A 27730-nucleotide genomic window follows, 5' to 3' on the forward strand; every position below is an offset into this window, starting at 1 on the left:
GCCGTATTACAGAAACTTCCTATCTTTTTGTCTCAACTTAAGATCTGACAGGTCAAGATAAAATTTTTCACAAATTCATATTACAGAAATAAAGCTTATCTTGATTTAGGACTCTTATCTTATCTTACAGCATCTTATCTCAAGTTAAGAAATCTTAACTCACTCGATTGAAGTCGACAATCAACTGTCATATCTATTACCTAGTAACCGACCATACGCGCACAGCTGAAACGTAAAAACGTAATCTAGCTAGTTAGCCAGGCAGCTAGCTGCCCTTACTGATGTAAAAAAGGTCAAACAAAACTAAAGCGTGATAAACTGTGAGTTATGAATACTGTAAAAGCGCCCCCTGCTGGTTATCAGAGCGTCGCCGCTCCCCAGTTTCAGTCTCCATTTCCCAAACGCTTTAGCCGAACGTTACTCCTCCTAATAAACAGACACATGTTCAGCTCCGTCTCCTCATTATTCACCACCATCACTGTAATATTTCATCATCAACATTAACACACGAAGGTGATCAGAGGGGCGGTGGAGATCGAGTCTGCAGCGTCTGAGATCTTTAAAACGCAGAGTTAGAAAAGAAAATCATCTCACAGTGAAAGCAGCGTTTTACAGTAGAAACAAATGGAGCTCATTATGCTGGTAGTGAACTATGCTGCTGACTCAGCTGCCTAAAAACCATAGAAACGGACCTTAAACAGAAGTGAGGACCCTGTTGGGGTTCATCCTAAAGTTAGGACAGGATTTAGGAGGTTTAGTCCAGTTAGGATGTTTGTGTGATGCTGTTTTCTTATCTGGAGTTCATGATGAGATTATGAAGTTAGGAACTGTTATTCTGTAATAGATACTGTCCAAAATTCTGTCCGTACTAAAGTTGTCATGGTGACTAAGCGGATAAGATAAGATTTCAGACCTAAGAAGTTTCTGTAATACGGCCCCAGATTCCAAACTCCAAATAGTAATACATATACTAACTTATATCTTGAATAAGGCAGGTAGATAAATATGGATATATGTGCAATAATGTAAGGGTTAATATGCTGATGGTAATTTGTGACTATGGAATATAGTGTTTGAAGGGGAACTCCACTGATTTTTCCAAATTTCTGCATAATTAAATAGTTGAGATGTAAACAAAGTTGTTCAGAGTGGTTTGGTGTGAAACGCTCTGTTCTAGAGAAACTTACAGAGTCAGAACTGTTCCCAGTGGTGGTGATAGGAACCAGACGTCCACCTCTAAAACGCTCCCTCGCAGAAAGTTACTACATGAAATGGTTATGAATTCACTGCCTGATAAGACATATTAATTGCAGTTTTACAGTAGTTTTGAGACGATTTTGGCCTTAAACATATTTCATGCAGGGTGAAGAAAACTAGTTGCCAAAAAAACCCCATATTTTTTCAGTTTTTCCTTCATCAACTTTCCATATAAACTCAGAAGACTCGTGCAGTTTCACTGGTGGTTTTGGATCGTAAACAAAATGTCTATATTTGTGTTGTAGTCATGGCGACCCCTGGTTCTCATCACCACCACTGTAAAGACATCTGAACCATTTCACACCAAACCACTCTGAATCTCTCTGTTTACATCTCACACACTGAATTAAGCAGAAACTTCTAAACTGACTGACAAAGCTATAAAACATCTCTAATAAAATTAACATCCAGAGTAATTAACATCTGTTTAGAAGTTAACAGATAATTGCAGAACATATAAACTTATTGTTACCCCACAAACTTGAAATAGTAAATAAAATATCTATAAGTACACTTTGGTATTTAGTTTATCGTATTTTTATCTGCAGTATTTAAGCTATTATTGAATAAAATAACAACACTATTTAGACATAAGCGGTTCCAAACTGTTGAACAGCAGTGTATTTTTTTGGTTCTCTGTCTCTGTGAGGTCTGTGGTATGTATGTGTTTGTGCATGCAGGTGTTTCTCTTCTCTTCTGTTTTCAGAACACCATGGTGCTCTGGAGGGTGACTACACCCGAGAAGATCACAGTGACATACATAAGAGCTGCTAAAAGCTGGTCAGCCCATCTTTCCACCTTACTGGGTTGAGACTATCTAAGACTTTTTGAGCCCATTCAAGACATTTTAAAGCCATTCCAGACCTTTGGAGACTATTTGAGACCACTTGAGTCTATTTGGGGCTATATGAGGAGATTTTTCAAAAATTCAAAACCATTCAAGGCTCTTTACGGCTACTGGAGACCATTGTGTCCATTTGGGACTAATTGAGACATGGGAATGTTTTGCAAGAACAAATTCAAGATTTCTATTTGAGACCATACCATTTGAGACTATTCAAGACAGTTCTAGATCAGTTGAGATTCTTAGAGAATTCAAAACCATTCAAGGCCATTTGAGGCTGCTGGAGTCTATATCAGATCATTCAGGACTATCCATGGCCATTCAGGAACATTCAAGACATTTGACCTGTTAATACTATATGGGATAATTTGAGATTATTCAAGACAATTTAAGCCCATTTGAGATTCTTAGAGAATTTAAAACTGTTTGAGACCATCTGAGGATAATGGAGACCATTGTGCCCATTTGAGTCTATTTGAGACCATTTAGTCTATTCGAGACTATACAAGAAACTCTGAGACTATTGAGGACCAGTTTGAGACATCTAGAGAGCAGTCTACATCAGGGGTGTCTTTTTTTGGGATTTTCCCCTAATTTTCTCCACAATTTAGTCATGTCCAATTCCACTCACTAGTTAAGACTCCAACAATTACATGATACCACAGCACTAGGAGGGCGAAGGCCAACACAGGCTTCCTCCGAGACCTGTGAAACGCCACCGTATCTTTTCGAACTGCCACCCACACAACATCATTGGACAGCCGAACACGCTCGGAGGAGAACACTAACCACCAGTCTGTTGCATCCGCTATATGACCAGGGGTGTCTAAAATTATCCACAAAGGGCCAGTGTGGCTTTAGGTTTTCACTCCAACAAAGCTCCTGCTCATTTGGAATGAATATCTGCAGCCACACCAGGCCTTGGTGGATCAGATTGGATCTTATGGACCCCGGTGCAAAAACACGAATGGGCCCCTCAGCCAGAAGGTTTAAATACAAAATTGACAATGTAATTTGCTTATTACTCGCAAAAGGAATGCTCTGAATGAGTGCAAATATAGCCACTATAGCATCTAACATTAACCATCATGTAAATCTAAATGAGATTATTTACAATTTTTTAACTCTGTGGAACAACCGGTGGTATCAAAACACACTTCGTCATATTCTTCAAAACTTTCATACTTCATAAGCTACATTCTAAAGGTGGGGGTCATATGAGAGCTGTAACTGTCTTCTTTCAGGTCAAATAGAGGGGTGATGTAATTTTAAACCCTTATAATAAAAGAAGCTGAACTCACAATTTTTTTTTCTGAAAGTCGACCCATTTTTCCACAAATCTTATTGGGCTATAAACTATAAACAGATGGCGTCGCTTCAGTGATCTGCTCTGTAAAAATTAGTTTTATAAAATTGTACAAAGAGCATCTAAGATGTTTGGCTTTCAGCAGTAAAAGACAAAAATGTACATGTATTTCATGCAATTACTGAATAAATTACCTTAAGATTTGGGCATGTATACCCATGAGCATAAGAGGTTAAAGTAATAAATAGTGAATATATTATGTGGTGTTCCTGCTTGTAGGAAAAGCCCCTTACAAATGAGTTGGAGGACTCTGATTCATTCCCATTGCGAAGATGACTAGCTGAGTTTCTTTGCCCCGTCACATTCGCTCACACTGTGAATGAGGCATAGAAAAACAAGTCTAAATGAATTGGGTTGCCTGAATAGTCTTACTTAAACAACCACACTGTATTGCATGTATAATGAGACTGATATTAATATTAGTCTCCTTTAAAAAGGCTTATTTCTGTCAGCGCACTCACAGCTTAAACTCTGAAGCTTTTGGAGGGGAATGTTCCCCCAATATCTTCTATCAGTGCTTTAATGCTGGAACAGCTTTTCACTTGATACACAATGTCCAAACGGTTAGCAGCGGTGAGACTGAAACGGGCAGGTGCTGCACACATGCTGACTGGCAGGCCTGAATGCTAGCCAAAAAGCTAACTAATACTGCCCATGCTTATGAGCCAAATAACACTCAGGATCACGTAGGACCTGTGACAGGCTGGAATATTTCAGACTGAACAGGTTAGACCTTCTAATAGTTTTTAACTATTAATTACATCATGCAGAATAAAATGCATTAATAAAAGTTTTCTCTATCCATTTTGTGTGACGGTGTGAACAGGTTTGTAATGTTCCCTCCCTTCAAGATGCAATTGTCTGTTGTAATGTGAATCTCCTTCTAAGTGTTTTTCAATCTTTAACATAGTGCATGAAAGTTAACATGGAGTATGTAATTTAATTTAACGTGAGGTTAATTTAAGGTACACTTGTTTCTGTTTTCAAGAAATAAGAAATAATTACATTTTAATAAGCAATTACGTTTCTGCATATATACAGACAGACAGATAGGTATTTTGGATTATTTATTTATTTTTTTTGGCCAGACTGTAAAATGACTTTTATTTTGTAATATTTGACGTCGAACTCTGATCGATGGATATATATAAATGCTCATTTAAAAATAATAAAAATGTACTAAGTTAAATAAAATAAATATTTCAAACTGGACTGAATTTAACCTTTATAAACACTTATAAGACGTATAGATTATGTTAGCCTAATTTGAAAAACAAAAAGAGAAAGAAAAAAAGAAAATGTTTGTTGATTAAAGAAAAAAAATCTGATTTAAAATCTAAAAACAAAGGATTAAATTTTATGATATGCATGAATTGGTCTGTATATAAACGTTTAAAAAATAAAAAGAAAGAAATTAAATGTTTAAAAGGCTGCTGCTTCAAAAGACGCAAATGACGTAGCCGGAAACGCGTGGCGCTGTGTTTTTCTCCTCGAGCTTCTTCTCGAAATGGCCGCGCGCGGGGAAGGCACGTGTTCTGCAGGAGGTGAAGAAGTGGAGGAGATGGAGCAGATGGAGGAAGGAGGCAGCGATGAAGGAGACATGGAGGAGGAGAAGGACGGAGGCGGCGAGAGCAGAGTGTACGTGCCCGGTCTGCAGCCGCTGGAGCCCGGAGAGGAGCTGGAGATGGAGCGCTCCGCTTACCGGCTCTACCACCAGTGTCAGACAGGTATATCCACACCTCCACACACTCACCTATACTGCACCACCAGTGTCAGACAGGTATATCCACACCTCCACACACTCACCTATACTGCACCACCAGTGTCAGACAGGTATATCCACACCTCCACACACTCACCTATACTGCACCACCAGTGTCAGACAGGTATATCCACACCTCCACACACTCACCTATACTGCACCACCAGTGTCAGACAGGTATATCCACACCTCCACACACTCACCTATACTGCACCACCAGTGTCAGACAGGTATATCCACACCTCCACACACTCACCTATACTGTACCACTAGTGTCAGACAGGTATAACCACACCTCCACACACTCATTTACAGTTGTTTAGTCACTGAAACTATAAATGTATAGTTGCTCAGTCACTGACAGTATAAATGTACAGTTGCTCAGTTACTGACAGTATAAATGTACAGTTGTTCAATCACTGACAGTATAAATTTACAGTTGTTCAGTCACTGACAATGGAAATATGTATTTTTAGTCATTGACAAAAGAATTGTATATATTTTTGAGTCACTGATGATAGAAATGTACAGTTCTTCAGTCACTTTCAATTGAAATTTACAGTTGTTCAGTCACTGACAGTATAAATGTACAGTTGCTCAGTCACTGACAGTATAAATGTACAGTTGCTCAGTCACTGACAATATAAATGTACAGTTGTTCAGTCACTGACAGTATAAATGTACAGTTGTTCAGTCACTGACAAAAAAAAAGTTTGTTGCTGATTAAGTTAACGTGAGTTTAAAATGTCAGTAAAATTCTCCCAGTAAACCTTCTGAATGTCCTCTTCAGGTGCTCCATGTTTGAGCTTCGATGTGCTGCGTGATGGTGATGGAGAAGGTAGAGAGACGTTTCCTCTCTCCATGCTGCTGTGTGCCGGAACCCAGGCGGACACAGCACTTAGCAACAGGTCAGTCAGTCAAAGCTTCACGCATTAAACTGATCCCACTTAGAAACTTCTGAGACTTCAGTCTTCAGAAGCAGTAAAATGATTAATCAAGTCCAGAAGAAATGAGTCGCCCTCTCTCTCTCCAGGCTCATTGTCATGCGCATGCACAACCTCCACGGCACTGAGAAAGACAACGAGGAAGAGGAGGAGAGCAGTGATAGTGAGAGTGATGAAGATGAGGATGTTGAGAAGAAGCCTCAGATGGAGCTGGCCATGGTGCCCCACTATGGAGGAGTGAACAGAGTCAGAGTGAGTGAACGGCTCTGTCTCTGATTCTTTTGGACGGTTTAGTTACATTTAGTGAGTTAATTAATTACAATGAATAATTAAATAATAATGATCTGTTACTAATCCTTGAAAAAGTTGGACGGGGCCAGATTTTTAGATTAAATTATAACAGTATTTTTCACTGTTATTGCATGTTGGACTGCAGTGTTTAGTTGATAGTCAATCAATCATCAACTATTATGAAAAATATTCTTTTGAAATACAAACAAAAGTGCTCTATAATGTTCATATGATCCACACAGTCACTCTGACAGACTGTAATACACTACAGGAAGTGTAGGGGGCGATATGGCTTCTACTGTTTCATTTAAAAAGCTTTATAATGTTCATATGATCCACACAGTCACTCTGACAGACTGTAATACACTACAGGAAGTGTGGGGGGCGATATGGCTTCTACTGTTTCTTTTAAAAAGCCTCTATAATGTTCCTATGATCCACACAGTCACTCTGACAGACTGTAATACACTACAGGAAGTGTAGGGGGCGATATGGCTTCTACTGTTTCATTTAAAAAGCTCTATAATGTTCATATGATCCACACAGTCATTCTGACAGACTGTAATACACTACAGGAAGTGTAGGGGGCGATATGGCTTCTACTGTTTCATTTAAAAAGCTCTGTAATGTTCATATGATCCACACAGTCACTCTGACAGACTGTAATACACTACAGGAAGTGTGGGGGGCGATATGGCTTCTACTGTTTCTTTTAAAAAGCCTCTATAATGTTCATATGATCCACACAGTCACTCTGACAGACTGTAATACACTACAGGAAGTGTAGGGGGCGATATGGCTTCTACTGTTTCATTTAAAAAGCTCTATAATGTTCATATGATCCACACAGTCATTCTGACAGACTGTAATACATTACAGGAAGTGTAGGGGGCGATATGCACCATTAAAAAAAGTTGCTTATTGCACAGATGGAGCCTAAATGATAGTGGCACTGTGGGCTACAGTGAGAGGAAACAGCACATGGCTCAATTAATGGATTCAAATCTAAAAAATAGTCTACAAATTGATTCCTTAGAGAAATAATCTTTTGTTGCAGCCAGAACTTCTATGATAATGTGATTTCTTCTAACGTTTTCATGTTGTTTTTCCTTAAGGATTTGTTTCTGCTCTCTTCTCCTTCTAAACCAGGTGACCAAGCGAGGTGAGCAGTCATTGGCTGCCGTTTGGTCAGAGAAAGGTCAGGTGGAGATTTTTGATCTTCGGTCGCAGCTGGAGGCAGTTCACAGTTCCACGGCCATGGCAGCGTTCATAAAGCAGAACAAGGAGGCCACGCCCTTATATAGCTTTTCAGGTCACATGGCAGAAGGCTTCGCCATTGACTGGTCTCACAAAGTGCCAGGTTAGTAGATGCAGTGGAGATTTATTGTGTTATGCTGCAGCATATAACATGAGACAGCAGTAAGATGCAAATAAAATAGAAAATACACAGTCCAAAGGCTTCCAGACGGCTCTTTAATGGGTGAATTCAGCTACTTTAAGGTCACTCTTTGCTGATATGGGTGTTCAGTTGTGCTCAGATTGTATAATCTCCATAGAAAAGCACTGACCAATAGAATGAGACTGTCTGAAGAAGCCTCCCATGAGCCTAAGGTCACCATGCTCAATGCCAAACTTGGGCTAGAGGGGTATAAGGCCCCCCCAGCATTAGGCTGTGCAGCAGTGGAACGGTGTTCTCTGGAGTGATGGAGCTCCATCCAGATGAGTTGGAGTGATTCAGAACTGACCATCCAACATCAGTCCCTGACCTCATCAGTGCGCAATCAAATCCTCACAGCAACGTTTAACATCTAGTGTAAAGCCTTCCCAGAGGATTAGAGGCTGTTACTGCAGCAAAGAGGGACAAACTCCCTATTAGTACCCTTCATTTCAGAAGAAACGCTAGAGGAGCAGTTGTCTGGATGCTTTCGGACGTAAAATGCAAAGACCACCCTTCAGTTAATTTCGGGTCAAAAAGGCCAAAAAAAGCACAGTGTCAAAAAAAACATGTTCAACAAAAAATTACGCAGAATCCTCAACAACTAAGTATAATAGATGTTTCATTGTTGAATATGTTCATTCTTTACCTTTATCACGCCTTCCATTCTTTTCAGGGGGCTTTTCAGAAGTTCAGTCTTAGAAGTTGGTTTAGCATTTTCTGCTTCTCACGATCCCAAACACATTCTGTGACGTTGAGACCCGGCGTGGTCAGTACATTTTTCTGAACACCAGCAGTGGATAATCTCAAATTGGGCCTTAATGTCTTTTAAGTGTAAATTAAATAAATGAAAGGTGGTCTCTGACTTTTGCACAGTGTATTATCTGTGTACAAGGTCCATCTATTCACAGAGCAACAGACAGTTACACTCTTGGTGAGAGTAAGTGTTACTCTCTAGTAATCCTTTGTCCATTGTCCGTTGTGTTTGTCTCTAAGGCCGTCTGGTGAGCGGAGACTGTAAGAAGAACATTCATGTGTGGGAGCCGAGGGAGGGCGGAGCATCCTGGCAGATTGACCAGCGGCCTTTCAGCTCACACACGAAGTCTGTGGAGGACCTCCAGTGGTCACCCACCGAAGCTACAGTAAGTCATTAGCAGCAAGAGGAGTGGAGAAACCTGCATGATTTCTTTGAAATTTGTTGATGCATCAGTCTGAACTGGACGCTTCAACAGACCATGATTTTGCCTTTAGAAAACGGCCCTATGCTGGCAGTCTGGCCCAAAATTAACCACTGAATGTCACTATAATTGATGATAACTATATTTAGTGGTGTTTTTTGGGCCAGAATGTCATTCGAGGTCTGTTTTCCAACATCACAGTCAGGGTCTGCTTTTTTCTATTCTCTATATATAACTAAAAAATAGTTTCTCAAGTTAAGTTTGTGTGAGTATATCAATAAAATTATATTAAAACTTTAGATTTCATGATGCGTCATTGTTTCCCAGTCAAAGGTCAGAGATTTGCGCCTCTATTCTGTAGTTATGGTTGTCGTGAATGCTGGTGTTTTCAGGTTTTCGCCTCCTGTTCGGTGGATCAGTCCATTCGTATTTGGGATATCAGAGCTCCACCAAATTCCATGCTTTCAGCCAATGAGGCTCACTCAGCGGACGTCAACGTCATCAGCTGGAACAGAGCGGAACCGTTCCTGCTGTCTGGAGGTGATGATGGACTTCTGAAGGTGTGGGACTTGAGGCAGTTCCAGGTGAGCATTTTCTTCTGAAAAGCCACATTAGCTAAACACAGGCACTGTTTGCTTTATCTGGGCAGCATTTTATAAAGCAAGAGTCCTCATTCAGCTGGATGAGTTAAGCCCAATGTGAGGATTGTCCAGTAGTAATGTCCACCTGTGACTGGTTGCACCAGCTGTGTGTAAGTTTAAACAGGCTAGTTGTAACGTGAGTGTTTACTAACTTCAGGTTTATGCATTAGTAAAACAGAACGAGCTGCACCAAAAACTTGTTTTAACGTTGAGCTTAGTATTTACTAAATCTTTACACCCCCCCTCAGCAGGTGTAGGTGTTGGAGAAACCATCAGAAACAACAAAGAAAACACAAAAAAGACCAAAAACATGACTTTTTTTGTTAACTAAGCTAAAACCCTAAACGCTATACGCTGTGATTTTACTATTTTAAACTCCAAGCATGAAGCTAAACACCTACAGCTCCAGCTCAGTGAGGCTCAGAAGCCCAGGCGACTAAACTGAGGCTGCTGTTGTGTCGGTCAGCCAGAAGCCGGCGTTTAAAAAGCTGTGTGTTTGGTTTCTCAGTGAAATATTAAAGAATAATCGGACAGCGGCTGTAGACCATTAGATTTATTCAGTTTAACAAGTATCCACTAGGACTTGCCTATACTCACTTAAACGATGCATCGGAGATTGACATATTTGACCATTATTACCACCGTATGTGAAAATCTGTAGGTGAGATGTTGGAAAGGTAAGTATTAAATTAACACTGAAACTCAGTCCTGAAATGAAAATCTCCCTTAAAGCTGCTAACTTACTGAAAACAAGACATGATGTACAAATGGGAGTTGCACGTGGCAGAAGAGCTAAACGTTAATGTTGGCTACCAGTAGTTTTTTTAACACGCCTTGTAGGTCATCATTACAAAAATTGCCACCTAATGAATATTAATAGAAATTTAACTCTCTTACATCGTTCTCCTCCCTCAGTCCGGCCGAGCGGTGGCCAGCTTTAAGCAGCACAGTGCCCCCATCACCTCCGTGGAGTGGAACCCGGTGGACTCCAGCGTGTTCGCCGCCTCCGGAGCGGACGACGTCGTCAGCCAGTGGGATCTGTCGGTAGAGTCATGTGACGTGGGCGAGCGGGCAGATGGGTTGAAGGACCTCCCGCCGCAGCTGCTGTTCCTCCATCAAGGCCAGAAGGAGGTGAAGGAGCTCCACTGGCACCCGCAGTTACCCGGGATACTCATCTCCACCGCGCTGTCAGGCTTCAACGTCTTCAGAACTATCTCAGTGTGAAAAACCAATGTGTGTCTGAGCTTTTTTACTGTAGTATGATGAAAATGGACTGTTCAGGGTTCTATTCCAGCAGTCAGCGTGTGTACCTCTTGTATATACTGATACGCATTCACAGCACTGCATTGCCAGGGACTGCTCTTCCTCCTCCTCCTCCTCCTCCACACTCATCGAGACTGGCAGGTTCACAGATCGCCGTTTCATTGGCTCCCTGTGTCCTCATCAGCATATGTTAACTGATTAAAAAAAAGGAACTCCACACTGGTTATTCCATGTTTTTGTTTGTTTTAACCATATATGAACCTATATATTGTCACTGTCCATAAAAAGTATCTCTTATTTTTATCGATTTTAATTTTCCTACATCATTTGAACAGAACAAATGTCCTTTACATTGCATGAGAATTTCATGATGAATGGACCAAGAGAAATGCTCCAAAATCGAAATCTTTACATTAACGTACACTAGAAGTTAAGAACGTTTTGCTCTCTCCTGTAAAGTTAGAGATACATGTTTTTCTTTGGTCATCAACAATATACTATATATATTCATAGTAGTCATAAAACTTTGTGTCTCTAAAATTGGGACATAAAACCAGAGTTTTATGTTATTTGTCATGATGTGCAGCATTGGTAAGAGTTTGTAGATTGCAGATTGGTCAGAGTTGTCTCACTACAATACCCACGATGCACTACACAAATACATCCCATTTGGAATCCCTGTGGTGTCAGCCATCCTGACTGCTAGCCTAGCCACTGAGCTGCACACTAATAAATACAACCAGGCTAACATTGTTCTCTCCTGTCAAGTTACCGTTTTGGAGATGCGTTTTTCTTTGGTCAGCAACAATATACTGGATAGCGCTGCTGTCAGAACAAAACCTCATATCTCCAAAATGAAAACCTTACAGGAGAAGGAAAAACACTTTTTTTTTAATGTAAGTCAATGGAACCAGACTTTTTTCCAAGTAATTTTGGGTCGTTTGTTTTGGTCCATTCATCATGAAATGTACACACAATGTAAAAGACAGCAGGCATTTTCAAATTATGTCAAAAACTGAAACAACAAAACAACAAAAATGGAGATAAGAGGTTTTGTGCCGACAGCAGTGATATTTTCATAGTGGTCATAAAACCTTGTGAAATCTCTGAAATTAGTGCAGAAAAACAGAGTTTAATGTTATTTGTCATGCTATGCAGTGTTGATCAGACAGAATTCACTATTTTTTGTCATTTATATATTTCCTTTCCGTGGTCAGAGTTGTCACTACAATACCCATGATGCACCACACAAATACATCCCTTTTGGAATCCCTGTGGTGTCAGCCAGCTGACTGCTAGCCTAGCCTCTGAGCTATGTGCTAATAAATACAGCCAAGCTAACATTAGCTAACACTTTTACCTCAGTCGACAAATAAAACCATAAAGAAAACTATGACTCTGTCTTTATTCAACAAAAAAGGGACAACTAGAGAGATTTGTTCCCTTTCAGCCAGAGAAAAGGAGCCAAACTGACGTAAAGTCCGAGAACTTGTAGAGAGAATTACCGCTCTGCAATGTCTTCTGGGTTTCTCAAACGCTAGAGGGCGCTCCCGGGCGAGTCCAAAATTAATGGGTTGATATAGAGGATTTGAGCAAAATCATAGTTTATTAATGCTTAAAATTTTTTAATGTATAAGAATACAATCAATTCCTGAACACAGAGCAGCATAAAACATTTTAACACTGCTGTTATATTTTTAAGAGCTTTTAAACTCGAGTTATAGGAGTTTAAAACAGTGCCTCATGTACGTTCATGACGTCAGTGAGGGCAAACAGCCAATGAGCTGCTCCGCTCGCCAACCAATCAGCACTCGGTAGCAGTAATGCTAACCAATCAGCACTTAGTAGCAGTAATGCTAACCAATCAGCACTCGGAGGCAGTAATGCTAACCAATCAACACTCGGTAGCAGTAATGCTAACCAATCAGTACTCAGTAACAGTAATGTTTGCGTCCTGCTGCCCAAAACCCGTTTGCTGTAGAAAAAGGAAACATACATTTAAAATCTAGCAGTTAGCATAATCTTTCAAGCATGTTGAGCTCCAACATGTTGATGTTGCGTTAGTATCAGTTTGAAAAGGTGTGGTGGAGCTTATCTCAAAGTCTGTTAGCTGACGTAACAGAATTAGCAGTTAGCATTTTCCTTCAAGCATATTCTGCTCCAACACGCTGATGTTGCGTTATGTGGTGCTAGCATTGTGTAAAAGAGGGAGGCCTAGCTAGCGGGGGGGATTAGCCTCAATCAAATTGGGGAGAAAAACGAAAACTGAAGTGAAATGAATGTGGACACTAACTAGCATAATTTCCCACATTGCTTACTGTGCAGTAGGTAAAGCGGTGCTACATACCTCTACGTATCTGCTTAATGCTATGCTAACATTTCATAATTTGTCAAAGGTTGCAAATAAAAGAGCAGCTCATACCAACACCATAGTTTAATATGTGATCGCTAACTGAGCCGTGATAGTTTAGAGCAATTTAACCACCATTTCCACACCAGTTACTGCCAAAATAAAGGAAATGCCCTGATAGCAGGAGGATAGTGGATCACTGTCGGCCCACTGATGGCAAAGCTGGCGGTACACTGGTGTTTTGCTCAGTGTTTTCTGGGCGGCCCACCAGTGGTTACACAGAGTAATAGACAAAATTCCACATATCATCACTCATTTTCCACTCACAGTCCAATTTATGTATTTTTCATTTCTTCTGCGCATTGTTTGTGCAATACTGGTGTAGCAAAATGCAAATGAGCCTCCAATCAATCCTGACCAATCACAGCTCCAGATGAGCTTCTATGGGTTCTGAAGAATCAAGATGTTCATGTAATCCAAAAATAGGGAATTATTTCTGAATCATTCAGTCAGATATGTAGTTGTATTTCCTGGAATGTTCGTCAGAGTGATTTTAATAGATTGAAAGGCGTGTCATAATTCCAGTCTAACAGTAGAATCTCTATATTCTCTCTACTGGATTCAGGGCAGTTTATCTGCTCTAGTGAATGTTTAGAGTTTGCGGAAAGGGAAACTATGGAGCTGTGGCTGTTATGTTTCCTGGCCCTGAACTGACTTACTCCCACAATCTCAGTCAAGTCACATAATTACATATGATTTTGATTCTGGGTCATCAAATTATAGATTTTGTTCTGCTGCGTTTGACTGCATTTGAAAACTCTTGGAACCGGTTTAACACCTCCCTTCTGTCGAGCGCCGTTCTGTTATTCGTGGTCTCATAAAAAGTGAAGGGGCCCTTTTTTAAAGCAGGAGTTTGATGTAGTGCATAAACACTGGATATACCCTTCACTCCACAGTCCGTACATGAAAAATAAGCCATAAAAAGAGTCTGTTCTGAATTAAACATGACTGTGATGTCACAACCCTGAACATATTTACATATAAACACCCATTCAGCCTACAGAAGTTTAGCCCCGCCCATTCAGCCTACAGCAGTTTGGCTCCACCCATTCAGCCTACAGCAGTTAAGCCCCTCCCATTCAGCCTACAGCAGTTTAGCCCCGCCCATTCAGCCTGCAGAAGTTCAGCCCCACCATTCAGCCTACAGCAGTTTAGCCCCACCCATTCAGCCTACAGCAGTTTAGCCCCGCACATTCAGCCTACAGCAGTGTAGCCCCACCCATTCAGCCTACAGCAGTTTAGTCTTACCCATTCAGCTACAGCCGTTTAGCCCCGCCCATTCAGCCTACAGCCGTTTAGCCCCGCCCATTCAGCTACAGCAGTTTAGTCCCACCCATTCAGATACAGCAGTTTAGTCTTACCCATTCAGCTACAGCCGTTTAGCCCCGCCCATTCAGCCTACAGCCGTTTAGTCCCGCCCATTTAGCCTACAGCAGTTTAGCCCCACCCATTCAGCCTACAGCAGTTTAGCCCCACCCATTCAGCCTACAGCAGTTTAGCCCCACCCATTCAGCCTAAGGTTTAGCCCCATTCTGAGCCATTCAAATTGGCATATACAGTATTTGTTAATATGGCCATATGAATATATGGGATATAATGGTGCACAACCCTGAACATGGAGTCAGTTTCCAAAGTTATGCTGATGACACAAGTATGTGTAGCGAAATTTCTGCATAATTAAATGCATGAAGAGTAAACAAAGTAATTCCGAGTGGTTTGATGTGAAGTGTTCCATTCTAGAGGAAATTAAAGAGTGAATTATGCAGACGTTTTAAAAAATCAATGGATTTTTGCCATTTATGTACATTTACAAGCAAGTGTAGTGTAACTGGAGTAAATATATAAACAGGAGGAAATGATATCAGTGCACCTTTTGTGTACTTTGTCCACAGCTGCTTTCCTTTAGTATAGTTTTACAGATGCAAAGTGCACTGATATCATTTCCTCCTTCATTTTCACTCCTTTTTTGTTTTTTATTTTGAACCTCTGACTAAAATGGGTGAATCAAACGGATAAAACTGCATGAAATGAATACAATATCAAAATAAAGGTACCTCAGTAGTAGAAAGTACAGAAATACCTTTATTATCTTGCAGATATCGAGATCAGGAAGATAACGTCAACAACAACAATGGCATTACAGTTATGAAGAGCACTTTTCTGCACTCCTCCATGCAGTTATGAGTCATGATATTACAGCTAGAACCGGTTCCACCAAGTTCACCTTATTTCACTTTTATATTCCAACTCTGACTTCATTCAAAAACTGGGCCTAATCATGATAGTGTTGAGATCATCTTACCTGGTAGAGAAAGTGTTCAGTGTGATGCTCGCTCTACCATTTAAAGGGGAATTTCACCAGCTTTTCAAAATTTCCGCATAATTCAGTGGTTGAGATGTAAACAGTCATTCAGAGTGGTTTGGTGTGAAATGGTTGATTGTGGAAAAACTTACCGACTTTGATTTATTTACAGTGGCGGTGATAGGAACCAGGCGTCGGAAATATAGTGTATAAATTAAAATAATAAAAAAAAGGTTCTTTGGGGACTATTTTGCCTCACAACGCCCCCCTCAACCATGTAATAAAAAATCTTTTTTAGGCCAAAAATCCTAAAACAATGTCATGTACTAACTTTCTGTGAGGGAGCTTTAGAGGTGGACGTCTGGTTCCTATCACCTCCACTATGAACAATTCTGAATCACTCTGAAAGACATTTTTTACAGCTTAAAAAGCTGGTGGAGTTCCCCCTTTAAGAATCATATTTGTTCTGATGTATTTCTGGGTAATCCAGCCCTGATTATCAGTGGTTATGAAGTTTTCACTTTCTTATTTCCATAAAAATCCACTTTTATTTGGCCATTCAACAGTTTATTATTCATAACCTGTTGTCATCCGTATAAAATGAATACAAATGAAAATAGCCATTGAGTATCTGGAAGGTGTTTCATCAACATTATGACTCACAGATTAAAAGATTTTACTAAATAAAAGAAAAAATAATAGAAAATAAAGTGTAAAAATACAAAAAAAAAGAAAAAAAAAGCTTTGACTCCACTCGTCTTCTCCAACCGTTCATGGTGAATTTTGTTTCTTTTATCCGATTTGACCAAATCACATTAATTAAAGCTTGATTATGTAGCCTGACATCTCCAGGCTTAGAGTGCCTGGGGAATTGTGGGTAAATTCCTCCAAACTCATTCACAGCGAAGAATCATATCTAACGTTTTGACCCAAACCTACAGGCCTGTGTCACATTTAGCCCACAGACTGGAACGATAACAGCAGCTAAATAACCGAGTTACTAGTTTAACGACATTTCTCAGCTTTGTTCTGTGGCTGGAATGTTTCAACAGTTGAGCTTTTTTAGGCGTGAAGCACCTCGTGGACCTGGATTGTACTCACTCATTCACTGAAGGGTCTCCACAAGGGGGTGCCATTAGCACTCTAGTAGCTTTTGGTGCTTGGCGTCAAAACAAGCCGTAATGTTACTCGACTAAAGTATGATTGTGGCCGTAAAGCTTCAATTATCTGTTGGCCATCAATTAAAATTAAAATCCTATTAATTGTTTCCTTTAAAATGACTCAGATTTTAAAAGTACTGGCATCTATAAATATGAGGCATATCTAATATTTCTCATTATAAGGAATAAGACTTTTCAACCTATTTCTAGACATTTTAACATATACAAAATTAGCTTATTGCATGAAATGATGTCACTGCATTGGCTATTTTACTTCCTTTGAACATAATTTCTTACATTATTTCCAATATGGATCATTTTTTAAAATCCAGTGAAAACGTCTATAACTGTGTTGATTATTTTATAATATTTTTGTAACAATGTCAGAATGAGAAATATATCACACTTAAGATCCTTTTAGCTGGTGAGTGTTTTCAGCATATCTATAAGCTAATTTCATTTCCAGTCAAAACAGCCATTATGTACAGGTTAATCATTTTTCAGGAGATGTTCTTAAGGAGATGTGAGATGATCCAAAACTGTTCGCAAAAACTGAAAAGCTACAGAGAAAATGGGGCTCCTAACAACCACCTGGAAGAGCTGGTCGACCCCAAAACTGCCCCCATCAGATAAACAGCACTTAAAGCTCTCATCTTTGAGAGAGAGGAGAAAATCAAGCTGCTTCAGATCTGAAAACATCCACAGGTGTTTCTGTCCATCCTTCCACTGTGAGAAGACGACTCAGCGCTGTGGGTCTGAAAGGATGTGTAGCTGATCAAGAAGAACCTCACTGAGAAAAGGAGACGGACACACCAAACAAAGAAGCTGAACAATGGACTGACCACCCCAGAGTCCAGACCTCAACACCACTGAATGTGTTTGATTACTTCAGAAAATGATCAACCAGCTTCTAAGACTGAACTTTGGAGGTGTGTCTGCAGATTCTTTGAGGAGCTGAAAGTGAGTCTCCTGAATAGAAGGGAAGCTGGAATAAAGGTGAAGAGTGGACACAATAAATGTGTAATTTTCTGTTTAAAAAAAATGTTTGCGCTGAAATTAAATCACTGGAAATTAAATAAATAAAGGGCCTCTGACGTTTTGCCCAGTAGGGGTGGAAAATACAACAATCCGGATAAATTATCATGATACGTTCTGTCACAAAACTCTTCATTGGGTATGTTCAGCACTCCTAGTACACTGACCAACTGCGAGGGTCATAAAAAGACAGATTTAGACCAATTTTAGAGCCTGAAAACAACAACCAGTGTAAAGTAACTGTATAAACTGCATAGCAACAAGAAGCTGATTGGATGGCAGCCCATTATGACATCATCATATTTTAGCCAAGTACTTTTACCAGTTGTTTGCTTTTTCTCTAGTTTATTTGCAAATATTGAATATGTAATAATAGCTTTACTGATAGTTATTTAGCCCTTTTTGGACGTTGTGCTGTCACATTCTGTCCATTCCAATGTGCTCACATCCCTCAGAAAAACCATACATCAAGATGCATATCATGTATTATGAAAATATCAAGTGACGTAATATGTTTATCTTATCACCCACTACAGCCGCCTGATTAACGGAGGCCTCAGACTTCTGGGGGGGGACCAACACAGGCCAATGTAAAAGCATTTAACAGCTCATATCTGCACTCAGTGTACCTTGAACTCCAATAACAGCAGATCAGATTACAAATACTTTCGCTAGCAGTAAAATGCTCTGAGCTCTATCTACAAAGCTCCGTCAGTCAGAGCTCGAAAGAGGAAAAGAAAAAAACAACAACAAAAAAAATAAGCATCTATACGCATGGCATCCACCCGCTGTTTTTTCCACCCATTGTTTTCGTCACTAACACAGGAACGCCCAAATTCCACAGGACTCACTGCCCCGGTCAACACCAGCACCAGCTCAGCCAATCGGCTCCTGTGACTTTTTTATACAACACTTGCAAATCTATGTTTTTAAATTACGACATAATATACTCGCTAATACTGTTATCTTCAACGTCGGCCAATCTAAATTGAAACCACTGAGACAGATATACACATATATACAGTCTCTATACAGTCATATGCAAAAGTCTGTTGATTTTCTGAGTGAAAATTAGTTAAAACATGTTCTACAGGGATGTATACGACATTCCTCTGCTTATTTTAGTGCACAGTTTCTGTTCATTTGGAAACACGTTGGAAAAAAACAGAATATAAAATGTGCCATAACTTTTGCACAGGCCACATTTTATGTTGTTAAATTAGGCAAATAAACAGCAATGGTGCTTTGAATGTGTGTTAAAGAAGTATTTTCTCTCTGTAAATGAAGACTTTCAACTTACTTTCACTTAGAAAATGGAATTTGACCAGGGGCGCGCAAACTTTTGCACGTGGCTGTAACTGAGCCAGAAACTGGGACGCCAACCCTTAGAGGTCCAGAGTTATTACTTTCACTTTGCTCTGCTTTTGAAATGACGCAATTACACAGTTAATTATCTATTATTTATAGTGTAAAATAACGAGTTACATTCATACTTAATAGACAATTTTGTGTAGATTTAGAAGAAAAATGATAAAAATCATGGCAGTAATGTGAGGGATGATGTTTCCTTCTGCCAAACAAAACAGTCGCTTTAAATCAGATAAAAAAAAAAAATAATATTAAAAATACTCTTCCGGTAGTACGGTTTAGAACAGGGGTCTCAAACGACGGCATGTATTTGCAATTTATCCTTATTTTTGTATTTTTCTGCAGCAAAATATTTATATCTGATGGGTTTATTTGCTTCAATGTTACAGGCAAAATAAAGTGCTGCATCCAACAGGAACCATTCAAACAAAACCTGATGTAGCATAAATGCTGCACACTGTAATTTAGCTGAAACTAAAGGATGCTATTCTAACGTTATTCTAATTTAGATTGATAGTTAATTCTGCCCTCGTAGATTCATTCATGCCTCAGCAGTAGATTCAGAATTAAGTAATCAATGGAATTTTCCAAAGAATCCACTGAGGATGCAGATTTAACTACTTTCCCAACTCTTCACTTGCGTTCAGCTGGAAATGCTGTCACAATAAGAGCCCCATATAGTTTTGTTGTTAAATGTAAGTTTACTTGATTTAATTGAAAATGAAAATATTTATTGAACACTTTCTGTATTTTTACTCCTTTTACTACTACAATACTAACTAGAAGGGAAAAGTTCATGAATGAATTTTACGTTGGCTTGATAAAGCTGTTGCTACGTATCCCAAGTTGTTACTAAAGTGTTGTTAGGCTGATTCTATAATATCCCAGGTCGTTGCTAAGGTGTTGCTAAGCCATTGCCCAGACAGTCACCAAGATATTGCTAGATGGTTGTTATGGTATCCCACATGGTAGCTAAGGTGTTGCTAGGCCATTGCTGTAGCAACCCAGGTGGACGTTAGGGTGTTGTTCGGCCATTGCTATGATATTCCAGGTGATTGCTAAGCAGTTGCTATGGCATGAACAGAGGTTGCTAAGGTGTTGATAGGCTATTGCTGTGATATCTCAGGTGGTTGCTAAGCAGTTGCTATGGCATGAACAGAGGTTGCTAAGGTGTTGCTAGGCTATTGCTGTAGCATCCCAGGTGTCTGCTAAGGTGTTGCTAGGCAAAGGTTTGTGTTTCTAGCTTGAAAACTGCAACCTGTGAAAATGGTTGCAAAAAAGTGCATAATAATAATAATAATGATGATAATAATAATAATAATGATGATAATTGATGAAGATAACAAAGAACTGAAAGTTGGCTAGACCAACTCCCTAGTGCCCCCCACGTAATTTGAGTTTGAGACCCCTGGTATAGAATCTAAAAATTTCTCACCTTTTTGCAATAAGCTACGAGTGAGAAATAATTCATCTAAAATTACAGGATGCTTTTACAAGGTAACTGTGACTTCTAAGGGTTAACGATGAGCTGTTCATAATTTTGTTCAGCACTACACTATATATTATTCAGAGGCAAAAATCAACATAATATTTCTTTAAAAAAAGGTCATTAAAACATTTTTACCAGTCATTTTTACTGTATTTATGGCACACTACTGTTTGTCTCAACCAGCCACTTTGGTACTGAGATGATTTATTGAACAGTGAATTTATTCACAAGACTACAATGTAAGCCATGGCTCCATTTCCACTTAGCCTTAGTAATTCCCAAATAACGAGTTCAACGTTTCCCAGTTTAACAATGTATATATATATATATATATATTTTTACGATAAATGTGAACCTGAAAAAAAGTATAATAATTGCTTATCAAGGCTGTTTTACAACATTAAATATTAAAAGTAAGATTAAAAGAAGTACTAATATAAAATTCTGTGTCATTTCCCCATGATATGATGAAGCATTAACCTTAGTAAGAAACTGGTTCACAAGCCTACATACACCATTTCTACACCACTGGTTACCATTGGAGCTTGCAGCATTGAAACATAATTGTGAGGCTCTTTATATTTGTAAACTCGTTAATAACCTACTGATGATCAAAATCCAGTTTTTCATCTTGGACAGAACGTTTTTAGCTTTGGTTATTTCTCCCTTTTATGGAATGTTGATTAGAAAAGCATTCTTCCGCGCATACTTTTCGGTGCTTGGTCCCCGCAAATTGCAATCCGTTTCTCCTAAAGGCCGATCTCATCGTCAGACTCGTCCTCGAACGTATAGCCCTGCTCCCCAGCCGCACACTCTTCCTCTGAAGCAGATTCCTCCTCCCTCCTTCTGTCCAACGGGGAGACGCCTTCGTATTCCGAGCTCATTGAGGAGGAGGGGCTTGGGCTGTGATCTCCTCTGTGATTGGTCGATTCTGCCGCAGCTTTGTTAGCCATTTCTTTGTTAGCCATTTCTTTGTTGATCGTTTCTTCAACCCTCATCTGAACCGCAACTCCAACCGGGCTCGTTTCTCTTTCCTTCTCAATTTCCACCTCGGATCCGCCACCAATTCCAAACTGCCGGCCGATGATTTCCTCTTTTTTGTCGCTGAACCGCACTTTGGGCCTCAGGCCTTTGGACTTGACCCCGTTCACTTCGTTTAGCTCGTCCGCCATGCCAATCGGCAACACTCCTCCGTCTGCGGTGGAGCCAAAAACTTCCTCGCCTTGCTTGCCTGTCGTCCAGTCGCTGCCCAGCCCGAGTCCGTCCATCACTCCAAGAACGTCTCCCAAAATGGACGGACCCAAGTCCAGGTCCAGGTCGAAGGACGAGACTGATTCGGAATGACGGAGCTGCGGATGAGCCTCATCCGAAGTCACAATGTCATCGCCATCACGGCTCAGCCTTGTCTCCGGTGGGTCGATGGTGGTTGCCGTGGGCGACGGGACTGAGTCTAAAGACTCTGGTGTGGACTTCACAGACTCTGGGTTGGAGGGACCGCAGTTGGACAGGAAGGATGTGTCTCCGAAGGCGTCTCCGCCTCTGCCGATGTGCATGGTGTGGCGGAAGTCCCCCAGCGGGGCGGAGATCATGGTGGGATCCAGGCGGTGAGCCCGGCCCGACTTGTGGAGAGGCATTGGAACTGAGGGGGGAAAAAATCAGAGAGAGCGAGTTAATAGGGCTGGTTTCCTAGTTTGACCATCCACAGTAGTGCAGGCTGAAGCCCAGCTGTATGAACAACAGGTTCACATTCATGTGTACTTACTGAACGTTACTGAACTAGTATTAAATATCAATATGCATTATTGAAAGTGATCAATACATCCATTCTGACAAAGCTTTTGTTGTCCACTAATACATATATAACAACATGCACTGTTGCTAAGCCATTGCTACGGTATCCCAGACAGTTGCTGAAGTGTTGCTAGACGGTTGCTATGGTATCTCACATGGTAGCTAAGGTGTTGCTTGGTCGTTGCTGTAGTATCCCGGGTGGACGCTAAGATGTTGTTTGGCCATTGCTTTGATATCCCAGGTGGTTGCTAAGCAGTTGCTATAGTATCAACAGAGGTTGCTAAGGTGTTGCTAGGCTATTGCTGTGGTATCCCAGGTGGTTGCTAAGGTGTTCCTGGGCCGTTGCTCTACAGTCATGCATAGGTTTGTGGTTCTAGCTCGAGAACTGCAACCCGTGAAAACGGTACCAAAAATATTAATAATAATAATAATAATAATTATTATTTTAATCATTATTGTGTTGCGATTAATCACTATAGTTTTATCAGCAAATACTACACTTCTAGGGCTGCACTATATGATTTACTGATCAATATCATTGACCTTTTGTGATACATAAAAGACTGCAGTACGCAATCCATCTAAAAAATGACAATGTATTTGTATGTGGTCTCTAAGTATGCTGACCAATCACAGATGTTCACTGGGTCTGAATGAAGGTGCAACAAAAGAAAACTAATGCTGGCCAATTTTGTAATACATTGTAAGGCATATTGTGATTCAGGGCTGTTTTTTTATTTTTCTGACTAATATTGCAACTGTGATTTAAATTGCAGTTAAATGAAGATTGAGCCCTGTTTTTTGTGTCCAAGAAGCCCAAAATATCCACTTTTTCCGGTTGGAGGTTTGACCCCTGAACGTAGTGTGCCAGTAAGTTGTGGTTGTGATGTCACAACACATGGAGGTTTGGTTGGATCTGGTTGGTCTAACTGCTCCATACGCAGTTCACAAGCTCTGTGTTATTACGTTAATTTCCTCTCTTAAACTTAAAACAACATTGTTGATAATGTAAGATATGATTTTTTAAAAAAATGCGTCCTTTTGCCATTTGAAAATTGCACTCTTGAAATGTCTGTCTATCCAGCCTACATGAGTTTAGCTCCGCCCACTCACACTGAAGCTATAAGGAGTGTTTCAGTCTGGAATGCTTTCTTAATGAGGCACATCCAATCAGAATAGAGCTCATTTACATATATCAGTATTAAAGGGACAGAAATAAAAACAGCCTGTGGGATAGAGAGAGGTTGGGAAATGGTCATGTAAGAATGAAGAAGGAATTATGACTTGAAAATATGTTCCGCTGCTGCCTAAATAGCTCCTCCAGTCACGTTTGTGTATTCAGTTTATTTTTTAATAATAACATTGAATCATATATATAAAAAAAAATCTTTGGTGAAATGTGAGATTATTTCGCTGCTGTCGGAAGAAAACTCCATTTTTGTCGTTTTCCAGGTTTTGGCACAGTGTGGACGTACCTCTTGCCCTTTACATTGTGTGTAAATTTCATGATGAATGGACCAAAAAAGAAACGGCCCAAAATGACTTGGAAAAAAGTCTGGTTCCATTGACTTACATTAAAAGTAAAGTAGGTTTTTTCCTTCTCCTGTAAAGTCAAAGTCTTGGAGATACGAGGTTTTGTTCCTCCAGAATCGTAATCAAGCTGAATCAATGTGAGGTCACAGATTTATGCCCCTGATATCCAGTGTCAGATATCACGGCTAGGCTGAGGTAACGTGGAGGATGTAGAGGAGTAAAGCTGAAGTCTGAGGGTGAGAAACGCTGACTGAGATGTGATGCCAGAGCCGTGCTCAGACTTGTAGGTGAGACACGTAACGCAAGCACATACTTTTAGATTCCTCCCTCAGGGCTTGAGCAAGACACACGTCTTACATGGACATTATGAAACCTTCCAGCGGAGAGGACGTCCTTCTGAGAAACAAACTAACTAGGCTGTCAGACACTCTTCACTGGAAGCAGTTACAGGAATGCTAATGTGGCTAAGAGCTAACAGCAACCTATTAGCATGAAATCTGTCGCTAAATGCTAGCTGGGGGCTGTTTGTTTTCATCGACTGCAAGCTTTTCTGACAGAACTAGACAAGCTAGCCAAGCTCAGCAGCAACCAGTGAACAAATATCAGTGAAGTTTCATGATTTTTGACTTCACACACAAAATATAACACTTGATTCACTGCGACTTTAGCCACCCATGTGGAAATCTGATATATGTCAATATATGGGTGTCAAATATATGACATACATTAGCATATTTCCCTTATATCCTAATTACATCTGTCAAATATGGACATATGTGTGATGTATATGCCAACTTATTTCCAAATATGGGACATATATTTCAGCCACATAACATATACAACATATATGTGTAACACAATATATGATGGAAAACATTCATATATGGAAGGCATATATTACTCATATAAGGCTGCTGTCAGAAGAAAACTGTCGTTTTTCAATTTTTGACACAATTTGAAAATGTCTTTTGCCCTTTACATTGTGTGTAAATTTCATGATGAATGGACTAAAACAAACGGCCCAAAATGACTTGGAAAAAAGTCTGGTTCCATTGACTTACATTAAAAGTAAAGTAGGTTTTTTCTTTCTCCTGTAAAGTTACCATTTTGGTGATGGTTTTCTTTCAACAACAGCAACATGCTAGCTCCATGTTATATGTTAAGGATTTTTATGCATCTGCTTTGTTTCTTACTCCCCAAATGAAGTGAAATTTAATATAATAGCCACATAACTGAACTCTAAAAACATCCACACTATGTGATAAAACCATTAAAACATTAAATAAATTAAAATATTGTTCCTTAACCCATTAAAAAGGAAACAGCTGACATAGTAACAATTATAACTGGATTGCAATGTATCCAACCATGTTACAGACATATATGAATACATACCATCCATATATTATGCATACATGTCCAATGTTTTATACTTACATATATGCACACAGCATTTATGGCCATCAGATTTCTGTTTGGGTAGCCGTTTCTAATATACAACACTGACGCCAGCCTATTGGCCAGAAAGCAACAAGCAGCTCAACTCAAACTGGGCAATTGGTAGGAAAAACAGAATGCAAATGAAAGGAAAGAGCCATTCCTGAGACCTGCAGCCCGACTAGTGGCTTAGCTGCTTTCAACACAGTGAGGCTGAAAGATTGTTTTTAAATGAGAATCACAATTTCACTTTTCAAACCTGCAATTTTTTTATTCATACCCTTTATTATCAACAGCATGGTCTTAAGTTTTAAGTGGGGAAGTGTCACCCAATAACACAGAGCCTGGAACTGTCTGTAGACAAGTTAGACCAATCAGAAGCAACCAAACACCCAGTTTCTGTGACATCACAACCACAACTAACTGGCAGTCTGGCCCACCATGTTCAGCGTTCAAAGCTCAAGCCAGAAAAACTGATATTCTTGGCCAAAGAATCAGGCCTGGACCTCAATATATGTAGATAATAGTCGCAATTTAAATCACAGTCACAATATTTGCCAGAAAAATCGCAATTAGAAATTTTCCCTGAATCGTCCAGCCCTACAGCACAGGTAAGTATGGTCCAGTGAAAAAGTCCAGTGTTCCTTTAGCTCAGTAAACAGAGCTAGAATGCCACATTTACTTTGATTTAGGTGATTTTTTACATATATTTTTAAATCTGTAAATGGGATCATTACAGTATGAAGTGTGTTTTAGTGGGAAATTGAATAAAACAATGGTTTTATGAATCAGGATGACTTATATGACCATTAAGCCCCAGCGGTCATATAAGTGGACCTGCAATCTCTGGACTGATGGAGCTCCATCCAACACATTTAAATTCAGCTTTATTAAAAATCAAACAATAACTGTTATGTACTGTATTTACTGTATTCATGTATATTTCCCCACTGAAAAAATACCATTTGAAGCATAAGGTTGGCTTTCTAATGAGAGCAGGCTTAATGGTTAACATTAGACCACTAGTTTCCTGTAGCACTCCTTTAGATCCCATTAGGAAACCATCAAAGGAGCCCCAGAACACCAGTTAAACCATTACAATCCTTAACACTGAGCTATCAAAGCCATCAGGACAGACATCATTTAGCAATGTCTAGAATGTTTAGAACCATGAGTTCTACACACTTAAAAAGATGGTTCTTCAAGGGTTCTTTAGTAAAGGCAGTGGTTCTCTGTAGAACCATGAGTTATACACTCTTAAAAAGATGGGTCTTCAAGGGTTCTTTAGTAAAGGCAGTGGTTCTGTTTAGAACCATGAGTATATATATGGGACAATGTCTACATCTATATAAACACTGTCCCATAATGTACAGCCACATTACCATATAAAACAATGTCCCATAATTAGCTTATAACATTCTGTCCATACAACACTGAGTCCCATTTAAAGTCAGCCCACCCTAGTGAAATACAGAGGGGGGATTCGTGGTGGGAATAGTTAGGATCATGGGTGAAATCGCCATTTTCGTTACCTGAAGCAGCACAGCTGGAAGAAAAATCACCCAAAATCACTTTTAAAAGACTGTATATGAACTTTAGCCCAGCTGGATCAAAGGTATAACCCTACATAAACAACATATTCATGGATTTTATAACGTCTAAGTTCAACGAGGCTTAAGTTGGCTTCTTATTTGGAATTCTGCCGTTCCACCTTAAATGCTGCCGCAGCCGCATTCTGGCGCCTGGCGCCAGAATGCGGCTGCGGCAGCATTTAAGGTGGAACGGTAAAATTCCAAATAAGAAGTCAACTTAAGCTCCGTGCAAGTTTACGCGTGTGAAGTTTCTCAAAGAAGCCAACGTTTTGACCTCCTTACCACCTTAACCTCCACCAAAAACGAGGTTTTAAGGGTTAAAACGAGTTGTTAAGAGCCCACAGTCTGGAAAAGCGATGGAAATAGGAGGAAAGAGGGGAGGGGGCAGTTGGAAAAGTGAGTGGACTTTAGGGATTGGAGAGAGGGGGTCAGAAAAAACGCACTTACTTCGATAAATGTGTACTTTTTAGCCCCGTTCGTCCTCAAATGTGTCCCCCCTATGACCGGAGTCTGCTTTTATCCGCGGTAAATCCTCGTTCGTGCTGTTTATTCCTCCGCTCGTAATTTCTTGGCGGCGCTCTTCTCGGATATTTCTGTTTTCTCCCTCAGGGATGGGCAAGGAAGTGACGCCA

The 27730-nt window shown here is 39.9% G+C and overlaps 2 protein-coding genes across 2 annotated transcripts; one reads left to right on the plus strand and one right to left on the minus strand.

Moving 5' to 3' along the window:
• The first annotated feature begins 4940 nt into the window (after positions 1-4940).
• grwd1 (glutamate-rich WD repeat containing 1) lies at positions 4941-11198 on the plus strand. The gene is made up of 7 exons (XM_036595881.1): positions 4941-5194; positions 6020-6137; positions 6263-6425; positions 7614-7824; positions 8896-9041; positions 9470-9661; positions 10634-11198. The coding sequence occupies exons 1-7, from the start codon at positions 4975-4977 to the stop codon at positions 10940-10942; spliced, it is 1359 nt and encodes a 452-aa protein (XP_036451774.1). The 5' UTR covers positions 4941-4974; the 3' UTR covers positions 10943-11198.
• A 6808-nt stretch (positions 11199-18006) lies between these two features.
• Positions 18007-27730, minus strand: cdc42ep5 (CDC42 effector protein (Rho GTPase binding) 5). The gene is made up of 2 exons (XM_036595892.1): positions 27546-27730; positions 18007-22384 (listed from the first exon to the last, which is right to left on the minus strand). The coding sequence occupies exon 2, from the start codon at positions 22377-22379 to the stop codon at positions 21495-21497; it is 885 nt and encodes a 294-aa protein (XP_036451785.1). The 5' UTR covers positions 22380-22384; positions 27546-27730; the 3' UTR covers positions 18007-21494.

The sequence above is a fragment of the Colossoma macropomum genome, unplaced genomic scaffold (genome assembly GCF_904425465.1).
Source record: "Colossoma macropomum unplaced genomic scaffold, Colossoma_macropomum, whole genome shotgun sequence".
Taxonomy (NCBI): Eukaryota; Metazoa; Chordata; class Actinopteri; order Characiformes; family Serrasalmidae; genus Colossoma; species Colossoma macropomum.

What these genes read in the sequence shown, in the direction of transcription:
- cdc42ep5 (XM_036595892.1), bottom strand. Translation starts at nt 22,379, where the DNA reads ATGCCTCTCCACAAGTCGGGCCGGGCTCACCGCCTGGATCCCACCATG.
- grwd1 (XM_036595881.1), top strand. Translation starts at nt 4,975, where the DNA reads ATGGCCGCGCGCGGGGAAGGCACGTGTTCTGCAGGAGGTGAAGAAGTG. An exon ending in CTACCACCAGTGTCAGACAG is followed by an intron (nt 5,195 to 6,019) that starts GTATATCCACAC and finishes TGTCCTCTTCAG; the next exon opens with GTGCTCCATGTTTGAGCTTC. An exon ending in CTGGTCTCACAAAGTGCCAG is followed by an intron (nt 7,825 to 8,895) that starts GTTAGTAGATGC and finishes TTTGTCTCTAAG; the next exon opens with GCCGTCTGGTGAGCGGAGAC.